This window comes from Microchirus variegatus (assembly GCF_963457635.1).
Source record: "Microchirus variegatus genome assembly, chromosome: 9".
Lineage (NCBI taxonomy): Eukaryota > Metazoa > Chordata > Actinopteri > Pleuronectiformes > Soleidae > Microchirus > Microchirus variegatus.
The window spans coordinates 21,068,009-21,089,782 of NC_139810.1; the positions used below are offsets into that span (position 1 = coordinate 21,068,009).

The 21,774-nt window shown below is 40.7% G+C and overlaps 2 protein-coding genes across 2 annotated transcripts; both read left to right on the forward strand.

Moving 5' to 3' along the window:
- Positions 1-5,760: 5,760 nt before the first annotated feature.
- Positions 5,761-8,983, forward strand: LOC310932076 (protein FAM107B; the record flags this gene model as incomplete). Its single annotated transcript, XM_083895349.1, has 5 exons — positions 5,761-5,784; positions 7,112-7,139; positions 7,533-7,683; positions 7,766-7,910; positions 8,882-8,983. The coding sequence occupies 5 exons, from the start codon at positions 5,761-5,763 to the stop codon at positions 8,981-8,983; spliced, it is 450 nt and encodes a 149-aa protein (XP_083751475.1).
- Positions 8,984-14,398: 5,415 nt separating this feature from the next.
- inavaa (innate immunity activator a) lies at positions 14,399-19,583 on the forward strand (the record flags this gene model as incomplete). The annotated part of the gene is made up of 10 exons (XM_083895668.1): positions 14,399-14,462; positions 14,810-14,943; positions 15,071-15,193; positions 15,284-15,518; positions 15,603-15,656; positions 16,423-16,648; positions 16,945-17,094; positions 17,392-17,727; positions 17,872-18,235; positions 19,491-19,583. 10 exons carry the CDS (start codon positions 14,399-14,401, stop codon positions 19,581-19,583), a joined length of 1,779 nt encoding a protein of 592 aa, XP_083751794.1.
- Positions 19,584-21,774: the final 2,191 nt, after the last annotated feature.

The window sequence follows — 21,774 nt, forward strand, 5'->3', positions numbered from 1 at the left end:
GCCGTCCTCGCGCGCTTTGCCCAACCGTTGACGAGATTTGATTGGGCAAACGGGAGTCACGTGTGAAAAGAGTGACGTAGACTGAAAAAGATCCCGTTCGTTATCGCGAGAAGATAAAATCACGAGGCAAGCAATACACATTTAACACTATAAAACAAGTTAAATAAACAAATAAACAAACATCACATCATCAAAATATCTTAAGACCAACATCCTATACATTTAATCACATCGTTTGTTTGTAAGTTCACTCATTTGCTTCAGTCACATTTATTCTTTTTCACATTTACATTCACTGGTCTTATGTAAAAAATAAAAGATTTTAATTTTTTTTAAACTTATGTTAATATTTTTAGTCCTTTTATTGTTGATTTTGTATATTGTGTACTGCACTGTGGTCCAAACTGTGGTTTAAAAATGTGCTTTATAAATCAAATTGGATTGGATTGTAACGTTTGCTTGGCATTTAACATGGTGGTTAATGTGAGGCAGTTACAGTCACATTGTGGTGTGTTAGTTCACACACACAATACAGGTCACCCAATATAATTCTGTCTTTAAATCTATCTATCTATCTATCTATCTATCTATCTATCTATCTATCTATCTATCTATCTATCTATCTATCTATCTATCTATCTATCTATCTATCTAAATCTGTTAACTTCTTCCACCAGTGACCTTTGTTTGAATTCTTCACGTCTCAGTGTCTCTGTTATTGTTTCTCCTCATATTATTGTGCTGAAATCAAAGGCATCTGTCCATAAATAAACAGATGAGCAGTTGCCTCATAATGAGCTTAAATATTCCATGTCTTCTTAACACCCACATCTCTCAGAGGCAAGGAGGGTCATGGCAAGGCAGAATATGCTGCACCACATGTATGAGATGTTCTCATGGTGTAAGATTATCTCTGCAAATACTCCAATCTCATCTTCATTATCAGCTTTGTGTATAACCCCTTCCTGTTGGTAGGGCCTATATAAACGCAGAGACCGAGGGAGAGCGCAGAGCAGAGAGAGTGCAAAAAGAAAGAGAATCTTCTCTTTGTTTTGCACTTCTTCCTTTGATCGACAGCTTTACTTCATCGATCCAAACTCCCACCAAATCAACACACAGGTGAGCCTCTCACAATATGCTGTACTGTAGTCTGGAATCAGATTTAACATACTTTTGGAAAAATAGATTCCAACTGACCTCATGAGGTTTCTTTGTGCATAGAAAATGTATGAAATATAGACTGTAAAACCAGGTTGACGTGACTCATTAGATATTTCTATGTGGATGTGAAGTTATTTAATCTGCTCTGTGGCCTCATATCAACTGTGTAATTGATGAAAAGCTTATACTTCAGAGTTTTCAAGTTCATTGTTGAATATGTGCATGATTTTGAATAGATTCGTATCAATGTAAGTATTTAGTCGGTTGTGACACGGTAAACAGAATGGAACTATCACCAAATAAGGATGCGAACTATCCAACGTATTAATTAATAACACAAACAATAGAATATTTGAATATTTAACCCAGTGCGTGGTTCGTAATGCAGTTAAAACTCTGAGGTCATGTATTATTAAAATAACTTAAGCTGTTCACATAAAGAACATCACTGAGAGCTCAAAATAAACATAATTATCTCATAACTGCGGAGTCAGAGCGATGAGTTAAGACGTTTAAGTTAAGTGGATTAGTTAAGGTTGTATCTAAATGGGTAAACTTGAGCGGTCATAATAAATAACAACTATATTTATAATACATGTTTGTGTTCCTTTAAAAATGAATACACAGATTGATTTATTTTTTAGCAGACATGAATGCAGCAGTGGCAGAACCTGGAAGCGACAAGGCTTCTCCTCCCCAGTTCAAGCAGAAGGAGACCAGGCAGTTTAAGAGCAAGGCTCCCAAGGCTGGACAGAAGGGGTGAGTAAAAATCAAAAGAGAAAAACACAACTCTATACAGCAAACATGAAGTTTAATTACAACTGAAACCACTCTCTCTGTAGATTTGATGATGTCCCAGGAATGGAAGGCCTTGGAGGTAATTACTGATCACAGTAATAAGTCAGTTAACAGCAAATTACTCTAATGCAGTTGATAAAGCATGGTGCATGAACTCCTTTCTTAATTCTCTGCTGCAGATGCTGACGTCGTCTGTCCATGGGAGGCATTTGGAGACATAGAGCTGAGTGATCTGGCTCAGTTTGGCATAGTTTAGAACTTGTGCCGAATGGAAAGTTATTCCTGGTGGCTGCAATCCAGCAGCTTTTATTAAAAAAAAAAAAGAATCTCCTCAAAAATTCTCCACCACTTTTGGTGTGAGAAATGAGTCTGACTTTGGCACCAACTAGGATGACTAATGGGCAAAGGGGGGTTTTCCAGCCCTTCAGCCCTGGATGAGTGGAGGAACAAGCTCTTGGACAGCAGCCCCCAAGAATGACTCCTGTCCCGTCCTAGGTCGATGCTCTTCAACCCTGAAGTTTTAGCATCTCACTGATGTCAGGAAGTCTCTGTTGTTGCCTTTTCATCCCGGGCAGCCCAACCACTGTGTAAAAGTGTAACACACTGTACCATGTTTGGGTTCTGTTATAGGGATGATTGGAATCAACATTGCTTCATTTATGAGTGTACAGATTAGCTTTACACCTATAAACAAGTCACTATGACCATTGTAAACTATATATATGCATCTATGGATCAATAAAATTCTAGTGTATATTAAGTGCATTGTATTTTTCATTCTTATTTGGATTTCTTACTTCTGAAAAATATGCAGTGAAAGTTATTGTAATGCAGAAAACGCTAATACATGACTTTATTGAAAAGATGACTCATCACATAATACTACTATATATATGATATTATATACATCATTTGTCAAATGTTTGATTTTAAAACAATCCTAATAAAATCTATGTTCAGGTAACATATTAAACTTAAGTAACTGTTTTTATAATTACACCTGCATTCACTCCAGCTGAAAATAGATAGTTAATATAACTCCTTCTGTTGTGGTTACACCACTTGACATTTTCTGGGGTAATCCATCTTTCCTTTTGTAAAACATGTTTTAAAAGCTATTTGAAATGACATGAAACCGACAGAAATACATCATATCTAATATGTTTGCAAACCTGATGCAAGCTTTAAAACCTATTTATTAAAACATTTATGAATTGCTCATAAAATGAATGTGAGCTGTGTAGGTGTGACTAACTGTTTTATCTGATTTGTGCAAATCTCACCATCTGGTGCAACTGTGGGTCAGCCATTAAAAAATGCTGAAAAACTGTAGTGAAGAGCAACTTCGAGTGGTCATCAAGACAAGAAAAGCACTATAAAATACAAACCATCAACCATTGGTTAACACTTTACTGTTGCTTCTGTTTGGGCCTATGTATTCTCATTTATACATTGTCCTGCACTGAAATCAAAAGGTAAAGTCCATGAGTAAACATGAAGTAAGACTGAAGTTTTCCAAAATGAGCCAAAGAAAGAGGGTCATGTATGGAAGAACATGATTTTTCTTATTTTAAAGCAATGATGCACTCATGTAAGAATTGGGGACAGATACTGTGATTGTGACTTGATTCAGTGACAAGTTCAGTATTTTATTATGTATAAAATAAAAATACAAATAAAAGACTTGATCTAAAAGGGATAATTCATTTTATAAAATGTCTGAAACATGTATAAATAATGTGATTATGTTTAAGAACGTGGGACAATGATTTAAAAAGTATACCATTACAATAGTCTCCGTGCAAACAAAAAAGAAAACGGGCTGAACAACCAGACTACAAAAGTACTCCAGTCCGGAGGGTGGCGCTAACGCACCTAAAAGCGGTTTTGAGAACGGCACCAAAAAATAAACAAGGAAACAAAAAAAGATTCAGCGAATCTTCTTAACTGGCGGAATGTTGTTAAAGTTTCTGAATCTCTTCGTCAACCTCTCGTAACGCACAGCACGTGGTTAATGTACAGCTGAAGACAATGAGAAAATGGCGGCGGCCTTCTATCATTTCAACAGAAGTGCTACAGGGTTCCTCCTCCTCACTGCTCGTAGATTGTGGTGAGATCAGAATCGCTTTATTTACTCATCGTCCATCGTGAAGCTTGAGGCGAACCTCAAACCCACCAGAACTAGTATATCTGATCGAATCATCACCTCTTACCACAACACAAAGCAGTGGAAGGCCCTGAAGTTAGCGTGTCGCCTGCTGCTCATCGCCATGGAGGCTCGAGAGCGCGTTTCCTATCATCTCCGGTCAGAGCAGAGCCGAACTCTGACCGAATCAAATAAGATCAGTGTGTAGGTTTTTTAAAAAACAGAAATAAACATTCACTCACAAACACACCAGACAGACAATCACTCGCCCAAACAGTCTCCACTCACACGCTCGTTCACTCCACAACACGCAAGCCTTTCATTCTGTGGCTGCGGAAGAAGCAGGGCGGTATTTAAACACAACACCGCATGGAATCATGGGAAACGAAATAAGAAAGTATAGTGACCTCATGTGGTCAATGATGGGATCGACTGTCATTTTTTATTTTTAATAGTATTTACATAAATAGGAAAACACAGATAGTAAAAAATTAATGTGTGGGGTTCAAATCAATTTTTGATTATTTAATTTTGCTTACTTTTCATTTATTTCACATGGTAATATTATATTGGGAATTCAAAGACATTGTGGTAACACTTTATGTTACAGTACCTTAAAAAATAGTGTGGTAAAACTTGCTATACGGTAGTGATATTGTGTTAATGCCACCTTATTTTTATCCTGTTATTTCTATAGTGCAAATAAGATCCCTACAATAATGTACCCGACCATTAACACACATTACCATGTTTGTGTTAGCTTTTTCTGGAAACTAATTTCTCTTCTGTGTTGTTTGCAATAAATGGGGGATTTCACACCTAAGCAAGTCTGTGGGCTAAAGAGTTGATATCTTATCAACAAGAATAAGTACACATTTTTAATATTCTATATGGAAGATATAGCTAAAATGATGATAAGTGAGTAAGTAGTAAGTAAGGACGACTGACTTTCAGGAATATAATTTTGAGGATGACCATGTGTTGCCCTGCATATAGTTAAGAAATTTAAACATGGACATGTTTAAATTTAAACATGGCAACCTCGGTTTACGACCTGGTCCAGGTGAAGGCCTTTCTGGATTGAGGTTTGCACGTTCTCCGCAGAGGTTAACTGAACATTCTAATCTGCCCATAGGTGTGAGCGTGAGAGTGGACGGTTGTTCATCTCTGTGTGTTGGTCTGTGATGGACTGACAAACTGTCCAGAGTGTACCGGGCCTTTCACCCTATGTCAGCTGGGACTGGCTCCAGCGACAGGGGTGATCTGAGGTTGTGATAAGCATGTTGGTTTGCCTGAAAACCGTTTGTTGGTGAAGTTCCTGTCGGTAATAATTTACTTGTTGGTTGTAGAATCTGGTAGCAGTGCCGTGCTCGGTTGTTTTTTAAGCTGCATTTCTGTCACTTGCAATTAACTAATCTTGTATCCTGTGACATGTTGTGGTTGTCTCGTAATCCTGAATTGCGTAATGAGATTTCAATGTATACTACATCCAGTCAGTGACCACCTCAAGGCAGCACAACAAGTCTGAGGAACCCTCATCTACAGCAGTATGTTTGACTTGAATACAGCAGGGACACAGACAGCAGACTGGCTACATGAGGAGATGTGAGAAAAATGGACTAAATAGTTACACTGGTAACCTCAACGACCCTGCCATGGAGGGGTCAACTCCAAAAAAAGTGAGTTCGAGCAAGTTGTCTTCTGAAACCTTTACTATGTGGGTGAGAGGTCAGTGTCTGGTGTCTGTGTTGGTTTATTTCCAAATCTCTATTTTATGTCAAACAGATTCCATTTGCCATTATTTACATCATAATCAACAATATGTGTATGTCTTATAACTGTCTGCTGTCATTGGTACAGTCTGTTACTTCACCATTGCAATTTATAGGGCTCTGTTTTATTAGATTACTGTGGTTAATTGAACAGTGAAATGTGAATATATATACATGTTTAATGTATATATATATACATACATATATATATATAATACATATTAAAATACTTTGCTTTCTGTGCTTGATTCTCAAATGACCCATCTATTACTCCAGTATGGAAAACTAAATGAAGTATTTCAAATGAAATTAAATATACTTTTTTATATGTAATATAATATTATAATATACTGTTTTTTTGTGCCAAATTGTTGCAAAAGTTGCACAGCAATAGTACAACAGAGTGGGACACACCGTTTACAGACCATAGATAAGAGAACATAAAGATGAATATCACACTTTCAGTAAAAACACATACAACGTAAACAATTAACATAAATACAATACAATACATTCACAGGAAATTGGGGCCAATAAGATACTAAATAATCCTTTAGCCTCTACTGGTCCTGTCTGAACAATGGCTTCCATCAGCACAGACACATGCCAAGTTCCTTTCCAGCTCAGGCTTTCCACAGAGGCCTGGAGAGGAGCTGGGTCTGGAGGTGTTATATTGGTGACAGGGATATTATAAAGTGCAGTCTCACAAAAAAAAAGAATCTTGCAGATCACGTGTAGAACAGTCTGTATAAGACAAATATATACTGTTGTGTCTCTGAGAAAGGCTGGACAACGACAGCATCTGCCATCTGTTCCAGGCTCAATATGACCCTTTCCTCTGACTTATCTGGTTTCAGTGGGTGTGGCAGAGGCATCTGTCTGACTGTGTTACAGGAGGATGTTGTGTCAAATTCTGAGTTTTGAGTGGAAAAAACAACAACTCTTGTTAACTAATATAATATGACTGCATAAGTCAATCATGGTGTAGCCCAATCTAACTCCTGGGACCGTGTCAGGCTGATGGAGCTGTCACGTCACCTTTGAGCTCCAAGTAAACACAGCTCACAGCAGGCACTGTTCCTTTAAGTCTTTATCTGATTACAACCTGTGTCCAGTGAGGTGAGGATCAAATTAAAGAAACATGTTTTGGTACATGAACGTTAACATGTTTAGATGTGTCAAAATGACTAACACGGTATGTGATCTTTTTCTTTTCCCACTTTTTGACTGACAGAAACCAGGATACGGACGTCACAAAAAAGGTATATTATAATGATGGAAACCATTGTGTACGATTATTACTGATACCAGTTTCTCTTTTTTTTCTCCTTTCCAACTGGTGGAGCAGCCTTGGATAACTTGAAAGGCGTGATACAACGCCTATTTATTATTGTTCTAGATAGATCTATTGAAACTATCAACATGAAAACAGAACGCTTCCATAAACCTGGTGTATTTCAGATTATGAAGTTGTTGTAATCCCTTTCAAATTTCATAATCTTCACTTAAATGATCTTTGTCTTTGTCCATGACTTTGTGACTCAAAGAATTTACAAATGTTCAGTTACTTTTTTTTTTTTTTAGTTCAGCAAATGACTTTCTTTCTCAGGAAGTAAACATGCAGATATTGATATTTGCTGCTCTGTGCTCCTCAGAGAATTCTGGTGGCCACCCTGTGCTCTTCCATCAGTCCACAGCAGATTGGAGCAGTGATGAGTCTGTTCAGCCCAGAAAACTGAGCAGCTCCTCAGTGGAAACACCAAGCTACCAGAACCTGCACAGGGAGCTGCTACTCAGCCATAAAAGGTATATAAAAAAAAACACATTAGATCTTCTCAGAATTTGAAATTGAGCAGTGCACTGTGGGTAAGTGTGGCTGATGCTGCAGGGGGCTGCTGCTGGAGGGGAAACCGGAGCTGGATCGAGTGTTGGAGCAGCGTAGGTTGGAGCTGCACAAGGAGGAGGAGATGGCGCGACGGCGGCCCTCAGACCTGGAGAGAGAGCTCCACAAGAGGCAGCAGAAGCTGCAAGAGGTCAGGAGCACAAAGCTCAGAGACCCTTAAACTACTATGAAACACATTTACCTTAAAAGTTTAAAATGCTGGGATTTGTCCCAGTATACAAGCACTAGTGGGGAATCTATTTATTGAACGAAGCGTGTCCAACTCTACTACACTAGGTGGCGATAATTTGTCCGCTTTCATCTTATTGGTATTAGGCCGTTTCCAGTTTAGCTGGTGGATAGTTGCTAAGTGTTCCTGACAACCATTTCACTAATGGACTGAACTGGATTTTGTGATGTTTTTATTATTGCCGTCTTATTTTTCTGTGTACTCGGTTCTTCTATTATTTTGCCTCTCTTATCTACACCAGTGATGTCTGATTCATCGGTTCAGAGCAGGGGTCTTAAACTCAAATGATCTGAGGGAAGACATCACAATAACAATAGGCTATTCATGATGATATTTCATATAATTTCCAAAAAATAAGTGTTTGTTTTGATATGGAACGATAAATAGTTCACAATATAAACAAATTACATTATCTACTAAAAATCATACAGAAACAACTATTATAATGAAATCGATCAGGGGCCGTATGTGGCCCGCAGACCGCAAGTTTGAGACCTTTTGTCTAGAGTCATACAGTAATTAGACATCACAGGGCCAATTTCACTGAATAAGTATCAGCATTTTATATTTTAAGTGCATTTTTTAATAGTACTTCACTGTTAGGAGCATGGCATGTGCTTGTGGTAGAATTCTCTTTTGTAACATTAACTTTTACTTATGTAAAGACAGCTAGAACGGAAAAATTTGTATAATAGTATCAAATACCCACAAGATTTTGGAACTGCGTCCACACCCTGGGGCTGTAATACTCTCCCTTTAGACCATTATTTGAAATGTAGAAAACTGCTCATGGTCTGGAGCAGCTGGATGATGTATGAAGTGAATGACACTGGCTGAAAGCAGATACACTGACTCGTACTTTGTTTTTCCAGTACGAGCAAGAGGAGATCAGGCAGCGGGAGAACCAGCAGAAGATTCCAGAGTTTGTCCGTGTGAAGGACAACCTGAGGCGTACACAGACATCTGAGCAGTGAGGCCCAAAAACTCTTATCAGCCCCTGCTGCATCTCACCACAGTGGCCCCGAAACTTTCTTTTGTTGCATAAAAATAAATCATAGATGCATCATTTGGCTTCTCTCCTCTGAAGTGACTTTTACATTTTGTTTGGAAATACCTGAATTTGTGATAATATTCTATGTTCAGAATATCTTTTAAACAATCACTACTCTCTTTCTGATGTTGGAATGCTGGTAATTGCAATTATAATATATAAATATTTGGATATGTGTTTGTTAAGTGATAATTTTGACTTCATGTTTTTTATGGTAAATGTAGCCCAGTTTCTTTTTTTGTCTTTTTCAAATCAACTCCTCACGCTTCATCGGTCAAGCCTCTTATTTAAAAAGACCCACTGTTTTTGTAGCAGTAGAGATCCCAGAGTGTTACAGATTGACACATCTCTTTGTACGTTTTATCTTCAGTGTGTCTGTGTGCTGTGGAAATAAAGTTTTTATGGTTTGCAGAGATGCAATGTGTTGTTGGACACAACTCAAAGCACTGGGGACTGATTTTCATGCGGCCCTCCTCCCCGAGGACTCTTGCGGTTCTTTCACACGGATATGGGACTTTGTTTAATTAGTTGATCTTTTCATTCCATCACGGGTTGAGAGGAGAAAGCTCGGGCCATCTGGAGGACGCTTTTAAGGGTATATTGGCTGGGAATACCCAAGGGCCTGGTTAAAGCACTGGAGACATTTGGAATAATCATTGAAGCCACTGGCAGCAGGCAGATAAAAGTAACTCACAGCACATGATCAATAGTGAAAGTAGTCAGATTTACATCTATATGTACAGTAGTAGATTACATTTCTACAATAGTTATTATTATAATAATAATAATAATGAAAATATAATATAAAATAAAACAATAAAAATCAAAGTGAAATCTCTTAATGTTATATGACAGTAGAGAAAATGTACTGTTATATAAAGTAAACTCAATAGCTCAAATAAAGAAATTAAATGGCAAATTAATAAATACATGATGTATTATTTTTATTTTAGTTTAGTCACTGTTTTTCTTCTTCATGCCATGGTGGATGGGAGAGGTGTCCATCACCAAGCTGCCAGCTGTTCTGGGTCTTTTTCTTTCTTTCGTAGCTCTTTCTTCTTTAAACAAAACTCTGCCTCGGGCTATTCAACTTTTGTGTGTCCTTTCAAATTAAAAGCCCCCTCAGCGAGGCGCGTGCTATGTATTCACCTCAGAGCGTGTCCGGAGTCAGCAGCGTCGGACCGAACCATTCAAACAAGACTCCGGGAGATTTTGAGAAATGATCTAACTTTTCTCGTTCAAAAACATTTTAGTGAATGCTCCTAGTTTTGGAGAGATTACTACACACACGTACACGTTAAGAAGGAAAAAAAGTGAGAGGAAGTATGTCACGATAGAAATAATTTAGCACATTTGAGTGAAGCACACCCCCTCGTTTAGTTAGAAAGTGGAGTTGACTGAAACAGATGTCCCAGAGTCGGTGTTTGAGCAGCAGCGCAGAGAAAGTAAAGCAGCTTGTGTGTCTGCTCTGAGGATGCTGTGAAGGAGAAGAGGACATTACACAAGGTAAATAAACCCTGACACTGTCTTTTATCGAGATTTACAGCATGATATGAACACTAAATAGTGGAGTGTAATGTCGATATATAAATAAAACACTTTCCGGTAACGCGTTTTCAAAAAGCAGCTCACTCTTACTTAAGATGAATGAGTATAACCACTTTTTATAATGCTTAATTATAAGTCAAGTGTTGTATTTTAAGTAAAGTTGACGCATGTATTAGCGACAAGAAGTGACCATTCTGCGAAATGACCAAGTGGGTTAAAAATGCTGTATGTTTTTGTTGTTGTTTTTATTAATTTGTTATAGCATTCATTATGTTTTATTTGTATGTTTTTGTGTATGTAAATGTATGTATATCTGATTTATAATTTCATCTTAATGCAAGCCAATAAGTCATCTTTTGAAAAGTAGTTTTATTACTAAGTACTCAGTTCTCAGTTACTTTCCACATCACTACACTGATGTACTGTTAATGTACTTGTTTCTACTACTTTTTTCCATCGGGAAACATTGTACTCGATTTATATTTCTCTAATAATTTAGTGTTAAAATGTGGATACTGTTATTTTCTTAGTTGTATTACTTCAGATAATACTTAAATGTAGTTAATATAGATTATTTTTATAGTGTTAGGTCTTCCATCACTGCTGCCCTTTTTTACTAATTATGATTTATAAAAACAAAACAGCTGTGGTGAAAATCTGTGTAAAGTGTCTGCAGATTGATAACCTGCTCTGTAATGCACTATTAATATAATCCAGTTTAAAAAAAAAAAAAAAACAGAATGTATGACTTCTATGTGAGGCAGCAAAGTGGCTGCTGGTGGTTGTGTGTGCCCACAGCAGCAGAATAAACACAGGCCTCCTACATGTCTGCCCACATGTTGACTGACATGCTGTGCTACTGTGGTGCCAAACACAACACCTCAGTGTTGTTATGCCCCCGACGTTACCCCAGCTCTTTTACTGATGGTGGGAATGTGTGGGTGAAAAGTTGAAACCACATCCTGCCGGTGACCCGAGATGACCATCGGTGTGTTAATTGCGAGGCGTCAGAAATGAGGATCCGTCCGGAGGAGATGAGTCGCCCTGATCCCTCGGCCGTTCCTTCGGCCTCTGGTGAACAATGAAGCGTCTCTTCTTGCCCTCTGTATTTACGCTGTCGTCGGGCTGTGACAGAGCTGCTGTGTCTGGCCAGCATATGGCCTCCAGAGACCGAGAGCCTGCTGGTGTGGTGCTTATTACTCCTGCTGCTTTGTGTCTGCTGTAAAGTGAAGACGCTTGCACTAGTTAACAGCGGTGATGTGAACGAGCACTGACAAATAAAAGAGGCTAATAGTGTTTAAGCCTTTAACATAACCACCTCACAGTTATGCTGCTGCTGTGTGGAATTTGCAAATCAACACTGCTTCTTCAGGCAAAGATCTGACTCCAGTGACGTGCTTCGTAATACAACACTGCTCCCGCTCTCCCACATTGATACGCTTTTCTTCCAGCAGCACAAATCGTGTAGAGTGGATCCATTTTGCTGAATGGATTTTGGCTTTTCATCAGACTCTGAAATAAGGCATGCTGTAAAGTCATTTGGTTTCTTCCATAGTATCAGCACTCAGTGGAGAATCTTAATTATAGGGTTCAACCAGGCCCTGGTCTAGTTTCAGGCATCCCTCACTGTTTCCTTGGCTAGGCTGGTCCCCGTTGGTAATTCCAGGGCCGACCACAGTGGTAATGGTGGCGGCATTCCAGGAGATCGCAGCTCCGAAGGCTCATGGGAAAGGGTGGTGGGGGAAGTCTGCGAGACAGTGAATCCACATCTTGATCTCCTGCCATAAACACCCATTTCCGATGATGTTACACTGCCACGGTCCAGTAAGCAATCGAGGATGGGAGCGGATCTTCAACGGCCATCCCTCACACGTTTCTAGATCAGTCTTCATCAGCAGTGATCACACACTTCCCTTAATTAGAATGTTATGACTATTCTGTCGGGTGGAGTCAGTGTTATCTGCAGTTTTCCCCTGCAGGAAATTGACGACTTCCCTTGATCAAGAAAAGTTTTGGGTTTTTGGCTCGCCTGATTCCAACACACCCATGTCTGCAGATCCCTATGAAAGCCATGATGAACGTCAATGCAATAAACTGTAACTTTTTCTCTCTGAACTAAACCCCCCTCTCCTCCCTCCCGCCCACTCAGCCTACATCTCAGACCACAGACTCTTGTGAAAATCTTCAGAGAGTTATGGGGTGTAAGTGGGTAAATCCCACATTACCCTTCTGGCTGGATTCCTGTTGACATCTTTAGTTTTTTGGGGGTTACTGCAGTGCAGAGTGTTCAGCAGGCCCTGACCTTGCACAGTAAAAACACAGCCCTGTTCCTTTTTTTTTCCAGCTCTCACTGCAGCCTTGGCCCCAACAATGGAGCTCAGACTGAAACAGAGTAGTCAGCAGATACTCTGCCTATAGCAGAGATTACCAAGGCTGGTTAGTGGATACAGGGCCTTTGTTGCACTGTTGTTTTGCTGACTCGAGCTGCCTCGCAGGGCCTCGTTGTGCTGCCGGCTGTTCATAGCTGTGTCATTTCACATGAGTTGCTGTGGTGAATGGTTTTTGGGCCGATGGGATACACAATAATATCCTGTTAGGGGAGGATGTCATCCCAGTCTCTGAGTCTTCCTGGTCCCTGCAGAAAAAAAGACCTGATACCAATCTCCAAAACACAGCGCATGAGACAGGAGCTGGAGATTCAACACAGCAACACGCTCTTGTGGTGGTCAGGATTCATTCTTGACTAAAGACCTAAAGTCTTGAGCCTTATTTACTCCACGTTAACACAAAGGCTGCCCCAGGAGTCATCAAGTTTATGAATGTGTGGCACTGAACTAATGACATCCTTTAATCACATCACAGAGACATGTGACATTCAGACTAAAATTGAATTAAAAATGGACAAAAACCATTTCTGTAAAGTCCTCTCTCGTCTTCAGGCAATTTCATCAAAAACAGCCACACACAGATCTCCAGGCCTGTTTTTAAAAGCCTCGACTTATCCCCAGATAAACTCTCCAATTTGTTGTGGTCACTGTTTTCCTCCCCGTGCTGTTGTTCCTCTCCTCTCTGCTGTTTTTTGGGGTTATTGTCTGTCAGGTGTTTGTAAAAAGCAACAATGGAACAGTGTGCGAGTCATAAACATGAATTGTGCTCGCCTGTCTGTGAACGTGTGTCACAGCGCTGCACTGGAGTCACCAGGAACCTTGATATGTGGTGCTGTGTGGACAAGCCCAGCATTGAGACATTCTTCCACTTCAAAGCCCCCAGAGGGTTTTCTGGACACTGGTTGAATAGGAGCTGAGGGAGGGGGGTGCTCGGGGGGAACAGGTGCAATCCCTGAGCAGGGTAATTCCTGCTGCCATCTGCTTTCTTTTTCGGGGTCTGGGCTCTTTAAACGCCCTCTGACACGCCTCATGGCGACACACTCCCCTAGCCCGCCGCACCACGCCTCGTCACCATGGCATCACAATTCGGATTAACCCCCCGCACATGTGCCGAGTCAACCGTGGGGGTCTGCCTCCTTTGTGAGCGAGCATGGGAGGTGGAGGAGGTGGAGGAGGCAGCCACAGAGCTGCATGGATAAGTGTGTGAAAGGACACCCGCCACTTACTCACTTTTGTTAAGTAAAGCAGCAGGAGCACGAATGAATGAAGCCATGTGGCAGAAAAACAACAGGCCAATCTATACTCTTGTAAATGATTGATCTAATTTTTTACTAATCTGAACAAACCTTTATTTTTATTTTTTTTAACAGGTATTTCAAAAAACTTAAGAGTGGACAGTGAAGATGACGGCCATCGAGAGTAAAGAGGAGATCAGTGACACTGACAGTGGGATTATTTTGCACTCTGGTAAGAGGAAGACGCTGAAATCACACCAATTCATTTAAAAGCTGATAACTAATCATAGGTTATTGCAGCATCTGACAGGCACACATCCCATTTACATGTTATGGCTTGATCAAACATTAACCAAAAAAAAGCAGAGATAAACTGTATGCTGGTTTCTATGCAGCACTGACCTGCTTATACGCATACAACATAGTACAAGAACTAATGTTAGCCTAAGTGCAGAAGAAATTATGCCAGATAGTTGATGAGAGACTATAGAAATAGTGAATTATGTATTTATTTCTATGGCTGACACAGGTGCTGATGTGGAAAGATTAACCCTTTGTCACCTCTGTGTTTCTCTGCAGGACCAGACAGCCCCACGTCTCCAGTGAAGGACCTGACCACTCACACTAGAGCCCTGAAACTGAAGCACCAGTCTCTGGAGGAGCGTCTGGAGCTCTGCCTGCTGGAGCTGAGAAATCTCTGCATCAGAGAAGCAGTAAGTCAACTCTTAGTGACAGTAGATGATGTACAAAGTACCAAGCTCTTTTTTTTGACTGCTTTGTGTGTGAAATGTTACTGTGTGTCTACTCTTTTTAATCAGAACTTTTATTTTGTAATCACAGGAGCTGACTGGTACACTGCCCTCAGATTATCCTCTGATGCCTGATGAAAAGCCACCTTGCGTCAGAAGGAGAATCGGAGCTTCCTTTAAGCTGGATGAAGGTCTGATCCATCCGGATAAACAGGTACGAGCCACGATCGCCATTTAGTATTTTCAGTGAAAGTAGTTGAACAAAACAAACGTCTAAATGTCACAATGTGTGCCTCTGTTGCAGAATTCAGAGCTGCAAGTGCTGGAAACAGACCTGGCTCTTCAGCGGCAGATTTATGAAGCAGCCCGTAAACTCTCGCTGGAGGACAACCTCAGCAAACCACAGAAGAAGAGTCGCCTCCAGCAGTGCAAGAGGGTGGAGAAGAAAGTGAAGGATCTGCAGGAGGCCGTGTTCCAGCACAGGAGCAAGAGCGAGTGCAACTCCCCATGCATCAACATCCAAATCAGCCATAACAAAGGTGAGGGACGCTGCTGCCCCCTGCAGGAGAATGTGTACACTGCACTCATGAGCAATGAAATAATGTTTGGTTTTCTGTATGTAGATGTTTGCCTGTCTGATGACAGCTCCCTGTCTGATGTGGTGGCCCTGGACGATGGTGAGATACATTTGAATACACTCATGCTTTGACTGACACTCTGAGTAGAGTAATATCAGCATGCATTAGACTGAATTTTATATATTTTTATTTTATTTTGTTTTATTAATGCATTCATTCATGCAATATTGTAAATTTGCAGGTACTGGAGCTAATTTTAATAACTTCTGCACAACAGAGCTTGTGTCATGTCTTAATGTAAAGGTGCAGTGTGTAAAATCTATCTCTTTGGTGAAGTTGCATCTGAATATTCCTCACCTCGTTCCTTCCTTCCATGTGTGTCAGTAGAAGTAGACAGTACCAGAAACAAGAAGCTCAAGTAAAGCGCACACTTAGAAATAAAAGTGCTATGTAGAACCATCTTCAGCTGGTCCTCATAGGAGAACTCTTTTTGGCTCCCTGGAACCCTTTTAAAACCCTTTATTCAGGAAAGGGGTTTTAAAGGGTTCTCTGGATCAAAATGGTTCTTATTGGAACCATTAGTGTTACCAAAAACCCTTTCTTCGGGAAAGGGTTTTTCAGAAGTAAATGGTTCTCGGTAGAACCTCAGCCCTTGTAGAAGAACCCTTTTGGAACCCTCATTTCTAAGAGTGTACTAGTACCTCAAAAATGTACTTGCTTTCTACCACAGAATGTAACAGATAATGAAATCAGAGACATTTGTGATCAGAATAATTAGTGCTGAGTGAGCAGTTTCATGAAAACTAAAGCACACTCCTGATGGTCCGGCCTCACACTGAGCCATTGATGTTTTCTCTGACCATAGATGTGGACTCGCCCTGCCCCCTCTCTCCTCCGGTAATGGGCACTTCTTATTCAGACCCTCTCCAGCTGTCGGCCAAAACCCTGCACTCATCCCACCATTCATCGAGTCAGCTCAGTGTGGAGTACGAGCGCTCCCCCATCCAGAACTCTCCATGGAAGGAGTCCAGTCTGGACCAGCCTTACCAGAAGGCAACAAAACCTCAGTCTGCTAACAGCAGCAGGTCCAGGTATGAATCTGATCAACCCAGCACATACACAAGAGTCTATGTGTATATAAGCTGTGTATGTGTACTCTGCTGTGTTTGTACAGCAGCCAAAAAAAGAGGAAATAGCAGAGAGAGTGAAAGCCTCCATGTGTTACACTCTGCAGTCTCACCATTAGATGTCACTAATTCCTACTCACTGGACTTTCAACACAAAAAGAGAAAAATGTTTTCAAAACAGCATAAATCATTATCACTGTCCAGATTTATTGGCTGACCTCACACTCATGTGCTGTCCCCTCTTGTTTTGCCGCACGCAGCAGTCCAACAGGAACTCAGGTTTCCACAGAAAGCTGCCGGATCCCGCTGTCTCATTTCATCAAGAACTCAGCTCTGCGTCACAACCACTCCACCAGCGCGCCCTCCACCCCAGAGCTGCACATACGTCGCCAGTATTCCCAGTCCTTCAGGTAAACCAAAGACACAAATGCAGGAGGGGTCAAAAGTGCTACAACAGCTACATGGCAGATACACAACAAACAGCTAACAAAGGACATACAAATGTAGGAAAGACCAGACATTAACCACAAAACAGAATGAAAAGGGAAGTGGCAAACTTAAGTGCTTATTGAGAGAATGATGACAGAAATAACCTGATTCCTTGTTGAGTAAAGTAAACGACATTGGGATAAAAGAGAGCTTGAGATGGTTGGTTTCACATTTGCTCGCTCTGTGTTGTTATTGATGATGTTATTATGTTTTCTAAGGCTTCCTAAAAACAAGCCGTCTGTCGACACGGAGCGTCTCGCCTCAAACAGCCGAGGACGGTCCAAGCTGCCCCAGCGCCGCTGCGTGGCTGACTTCATGGTGCGCTCTCCAGAGTTTTCTTCTCCTCTGCGTCCGTACCAGTCCAGCTCTGAGGACAGCAGCTCGGAGCACTCGTCCTCCTCTTATATCAGCTCCCCCAGCAGGGATGTACCCAGCGAGATCCCAAAGCTCTGCCCGCCGCCTTACGGATTCCACTTTGGAGCACAGAAACAAGGACACTCCAGCTTGTCCGTCTCACATAGGAACAACGCGCAGTTCCAGGCCAACAACGCGCAGTTCCAGGCAAACAACACGCAGTTCCAGGCAAACAACACGCAGTTCCAGGCAAACAACGTGCAGTTCCAGGCCAACAACACGCAGTTCCAGGCAAACAACACGCAGTCCCAGGCAAACAACACTCAGTCCCGGGCCAACAACAGCTACGTCAAAGCCACCACAAAGGATGAGCCGCTCTCCCCTCAAGACCTGGGCATTGGGAAGTGCATCCTGTCCTCCACTCCTGTGGCACGCAGTCCTCAGCAAAGACAGTGGCCGGATGCAGCGTCGTCCCCAAGGAGAATCCTAAAGCCTCCTCCTCCTTACACCAGGCTAGTGCGAGCACCCTCACTGAAGGAGTATCCAAACCACGCTTTCAGACTGTTGCCCAGGGAGATCGTGTCCGAGGAGCTGAAGTCGTGGCACCAGAGGAATCAGCTGCAGAAACTGTGGCCCAGCTGCCTGGACCAGCAGAACTCCGTGAACGTCAAAACGCCCACATCGCCCCATCTGCCTACATTTAAACAGGTTGGTACCAATAATGGTCCTAATTTAACAAACCCCACAACATCAGATTGGATTATTTAAATGGTTAATAATCCGAATTTACACAACAATTTTTTAGTCTATTGTTGCTTAACCCTTCTGTCAATTTGCCCCCATTCAGTGTTTCACGTCAAAGATGATTTTAAATGACTCAAATGAAAAATTCTGTACTTATTAGAAATAATATACAGTCATTAAACACTAAAAAGATCTTTCAAAACATTAGGTCAATCATACAATCAATGAGATTGTATGGTGATTTTCTTATTTTTGGGTACTATGTGTGTATGTGGGCATTTATTTATTTATTTATATAAGGGCAGTCAACAAAGACACTTAAGATACCTGACACATAAACTTGGGAAATTATTTGAATAATAAACATTTTCTTGATGTTTAAATTGCTGGGGTCAAATTTACCCCAGGGTTAGGGTTAATTTCACTAATTTCAAGACTTTCTCAAAATATTTTAAGACCTTATCGCCACTTCAGGCTGTCATCAGCAACTCGTTTAACTTACAAAACACTTTAAGTTTGCAATTTAATCTATAGAGCACATTTTCGAGTGATTTCAGATATTATTTGGCGGCAGGAGGAGCTCGTTCGCTGCCGCAAACTGCGTAACTCCGCATGTCGGCACGGGGAGGAAAATAAATCCATTCATGAACTTAACTTAAGTTCAACTTAACACCTCATGAAATCGTGATTAAGACTTTTTAAGGGCCTCAACTTTGATTTATCAGCTTTTAGTAACTTTTAAGACCCTGCAGACACCTTGTACCACAGACCATTTACACCCATTAGCACACCGTTGACACAGCCAACATTAGCAAAGCTGAGCGACTTGGAAGTAAAGTCAAGCTGCAGTTCAACATTCTCTAAGTAATAGATTTAAAACATGACAGAACACTACTACATGACACGATGAGAAGATATAACTTACCTCGTTCCAACACACCTGATTCAAATGAGCGGGTCCTGACGAGCTGATTTGAATCAGGTGTGTTGGAGCAGGGCGACATCTAAAACAGGGCAGTGAGTCCACCGAGGACCAGGATTAGGAAACGACTGCCTTAGAACAATCTGAGAAGGCATTTCATTGCCATGTTTCTACACTAGTGATGCAGTGGGTGAAGAACGGAGTGTGTTTAACTGGGTGCAATCTGTAACAACATGAAGATGAGAAAAGCTCAGCATGGACATTATGATTGACTGCGTTTGCGTTGTTTTTCCACAGGGTTCAGGTAACGTGATCCTGCAGAGAGCTGCAGACGGGACTCCACTGCAGTGGTTTGTAGCCGACGATGCTGAAATTGTGAGCCAAGTGTAGCAGCTGTCCTCTGCCCTGTGTGCACGAGGATGTACTGTATTTTTTTATTTGTTTCTATTTATCTGTGTATTTATTAATACACCTGTGGACTCGTCTGTGAACATGATGCAGAACACGTGGACCTATTGGTGATTGGCACATTTCTAATTTATAAAGTTAATGCAAGGTGCTATTCCCACTTGTTATTTATTTCGTTTCCTCATGTTTGAGGTGAATCCGGGTTTAACTATCTTTCAAGAAATTCACCCTACAGTAGTTTTAAGATGAATAAACCCATTCCTAATATAATTTCAATTTAATTTTGCTATATTTATCTGTTATTTAAAGTTCCCCTTTTTACAACAGTCTACTAAGTAAGATTTGAATACATATTCAAAAATGTTTTTTTATTTATATATATATATATATAGTTAAAATTTAACAAATGTCTAGTCATGACATGAAGTAAAGTGAACCTTAAAGCTTACTACACTCTTAAAAATAAAAGTGCTAAGTAGAACCATATAAGGTTCTTCGGCTTGTCCTCATAGGAGAACCCTTTTTGGTTTGGAGGGTTCCACCAAGAACCCTTTTAAAACCCTTTATTCAGGAGCAAATGGTTCCAGGTAGAACCACAGCCGTTGTAGAAGGACCCTTTTGGAACCCTTATTTCTAAGAGTGTAGTTTATTATAATGATTAATCACTGATGCCTTTAATGGTGGTTTGATGAATGTTTTTATTCCAGTATGGCGGGGTTGTTTTTTTTTTTAACTAACCAAGTGATTGTATCAGTTTTGATATTCTCTGTATATTTATATTAAAAAGAAAATGTGACTGAGAATGATGTTTGCGGCATTTATCCAGACAAACAAAACAGGTGTTACATTAACATTTTGTGCAGTGACAGACAGTTTTTGACACATCACGGCTCAAAACGCTTCATCGTGAACCTTCCACAAGACGAAAGTCAACACGACGACACAGAAAAGCACAAACGCGTACAAGCAGGTGAGCAGCCGGTGACGCCGGCTCGTCTGGTGACTCAGAGGATGTTTTGTCCACCAAGATCCATTCCTGAGGAGAACAGCCGGGGTCAGTGTGTGTGGTGTCCAGAGGAAATTGTCGAAATCACAGCCATTAAAAGGATTTTGAATGCTGACTCACGTGTTCGCAGAGATCCGTCCGCAGACGTTTGTGCTCTTTTTGTTCTTGTCTGACTTCTTCCTCGTTAACGCAGCTTTGTCCTTGTGTCTCTGTCGCAACGTATCCAGAGAGGCACTGCAACATAGACGCATAACTTTAACAAAGTACATCATCGAGCCTCATGATTGGGTAAATATGGTGTGTGAGAGAAATAATATACCCTATTTCTCCAAGTTAACCTAGTTCCCTGGTGTCCTAATGAACATGTCTGTGACATGCTTTGGTCAAAATACCTTAACCCTTTAAAGTATGCACCAAGAAAAAAAGCAAAGGAAACATTTTTTCTTTACATTTTTTATTATTTTATTTTATTTACTTATGATAACAATAACGACAATCTATCAATATATATATATTTTATTTTATTTTTTTGATTGACGGTTGAGATGTCTGTTCATAATAAACCTGGTTTGCATAATTCATAAAGTAGAACATTCAGAACAAGTCACATTAATTTAGTGTTAGTGAGTTCAGCTTGATGCTTTTCTCAATGAGATATAGTGACTTAAAGTGTCACCCTGCCAAAACACTCGGTTTTGAGTGCCTGTCTCTTTAAATGCAAATGAGAAACAGGAAACTACGTCAGCGTCACTGAGGCTCCGGCAGCTAACAGCAGTTAAAATTTGGAAAAACCATCCTTTGCCAACTCTAGCAGGCACATTGCCGTCATATAAAAAATGTATCCAGTGGACACGTAAATCCTCTGAGGCTGGAAGTTTGTGTAGAACTCTGTGCTGCACTGTGCAGACAAGAATAGAACACTTTGCGGACTTCCGCTCTTCCAGATACTATTGTCCTCGCCTGCACTCTCATGTTTTTTAGTGACAAAGCGGAGTTTTGGGCTGCCATCTGTGAGACAACAATTCCAGGAATGTCTCATTGTGACGTAATAATGAGTGCGGAAGTCAACATTGTGTGTTTTATCTCCTGTACCTAGACTGAGGAGGACCACAAAAACACGACCACATCACACTTTGCCTACTCATAGGGCCTCCAGAGTCCCAAATA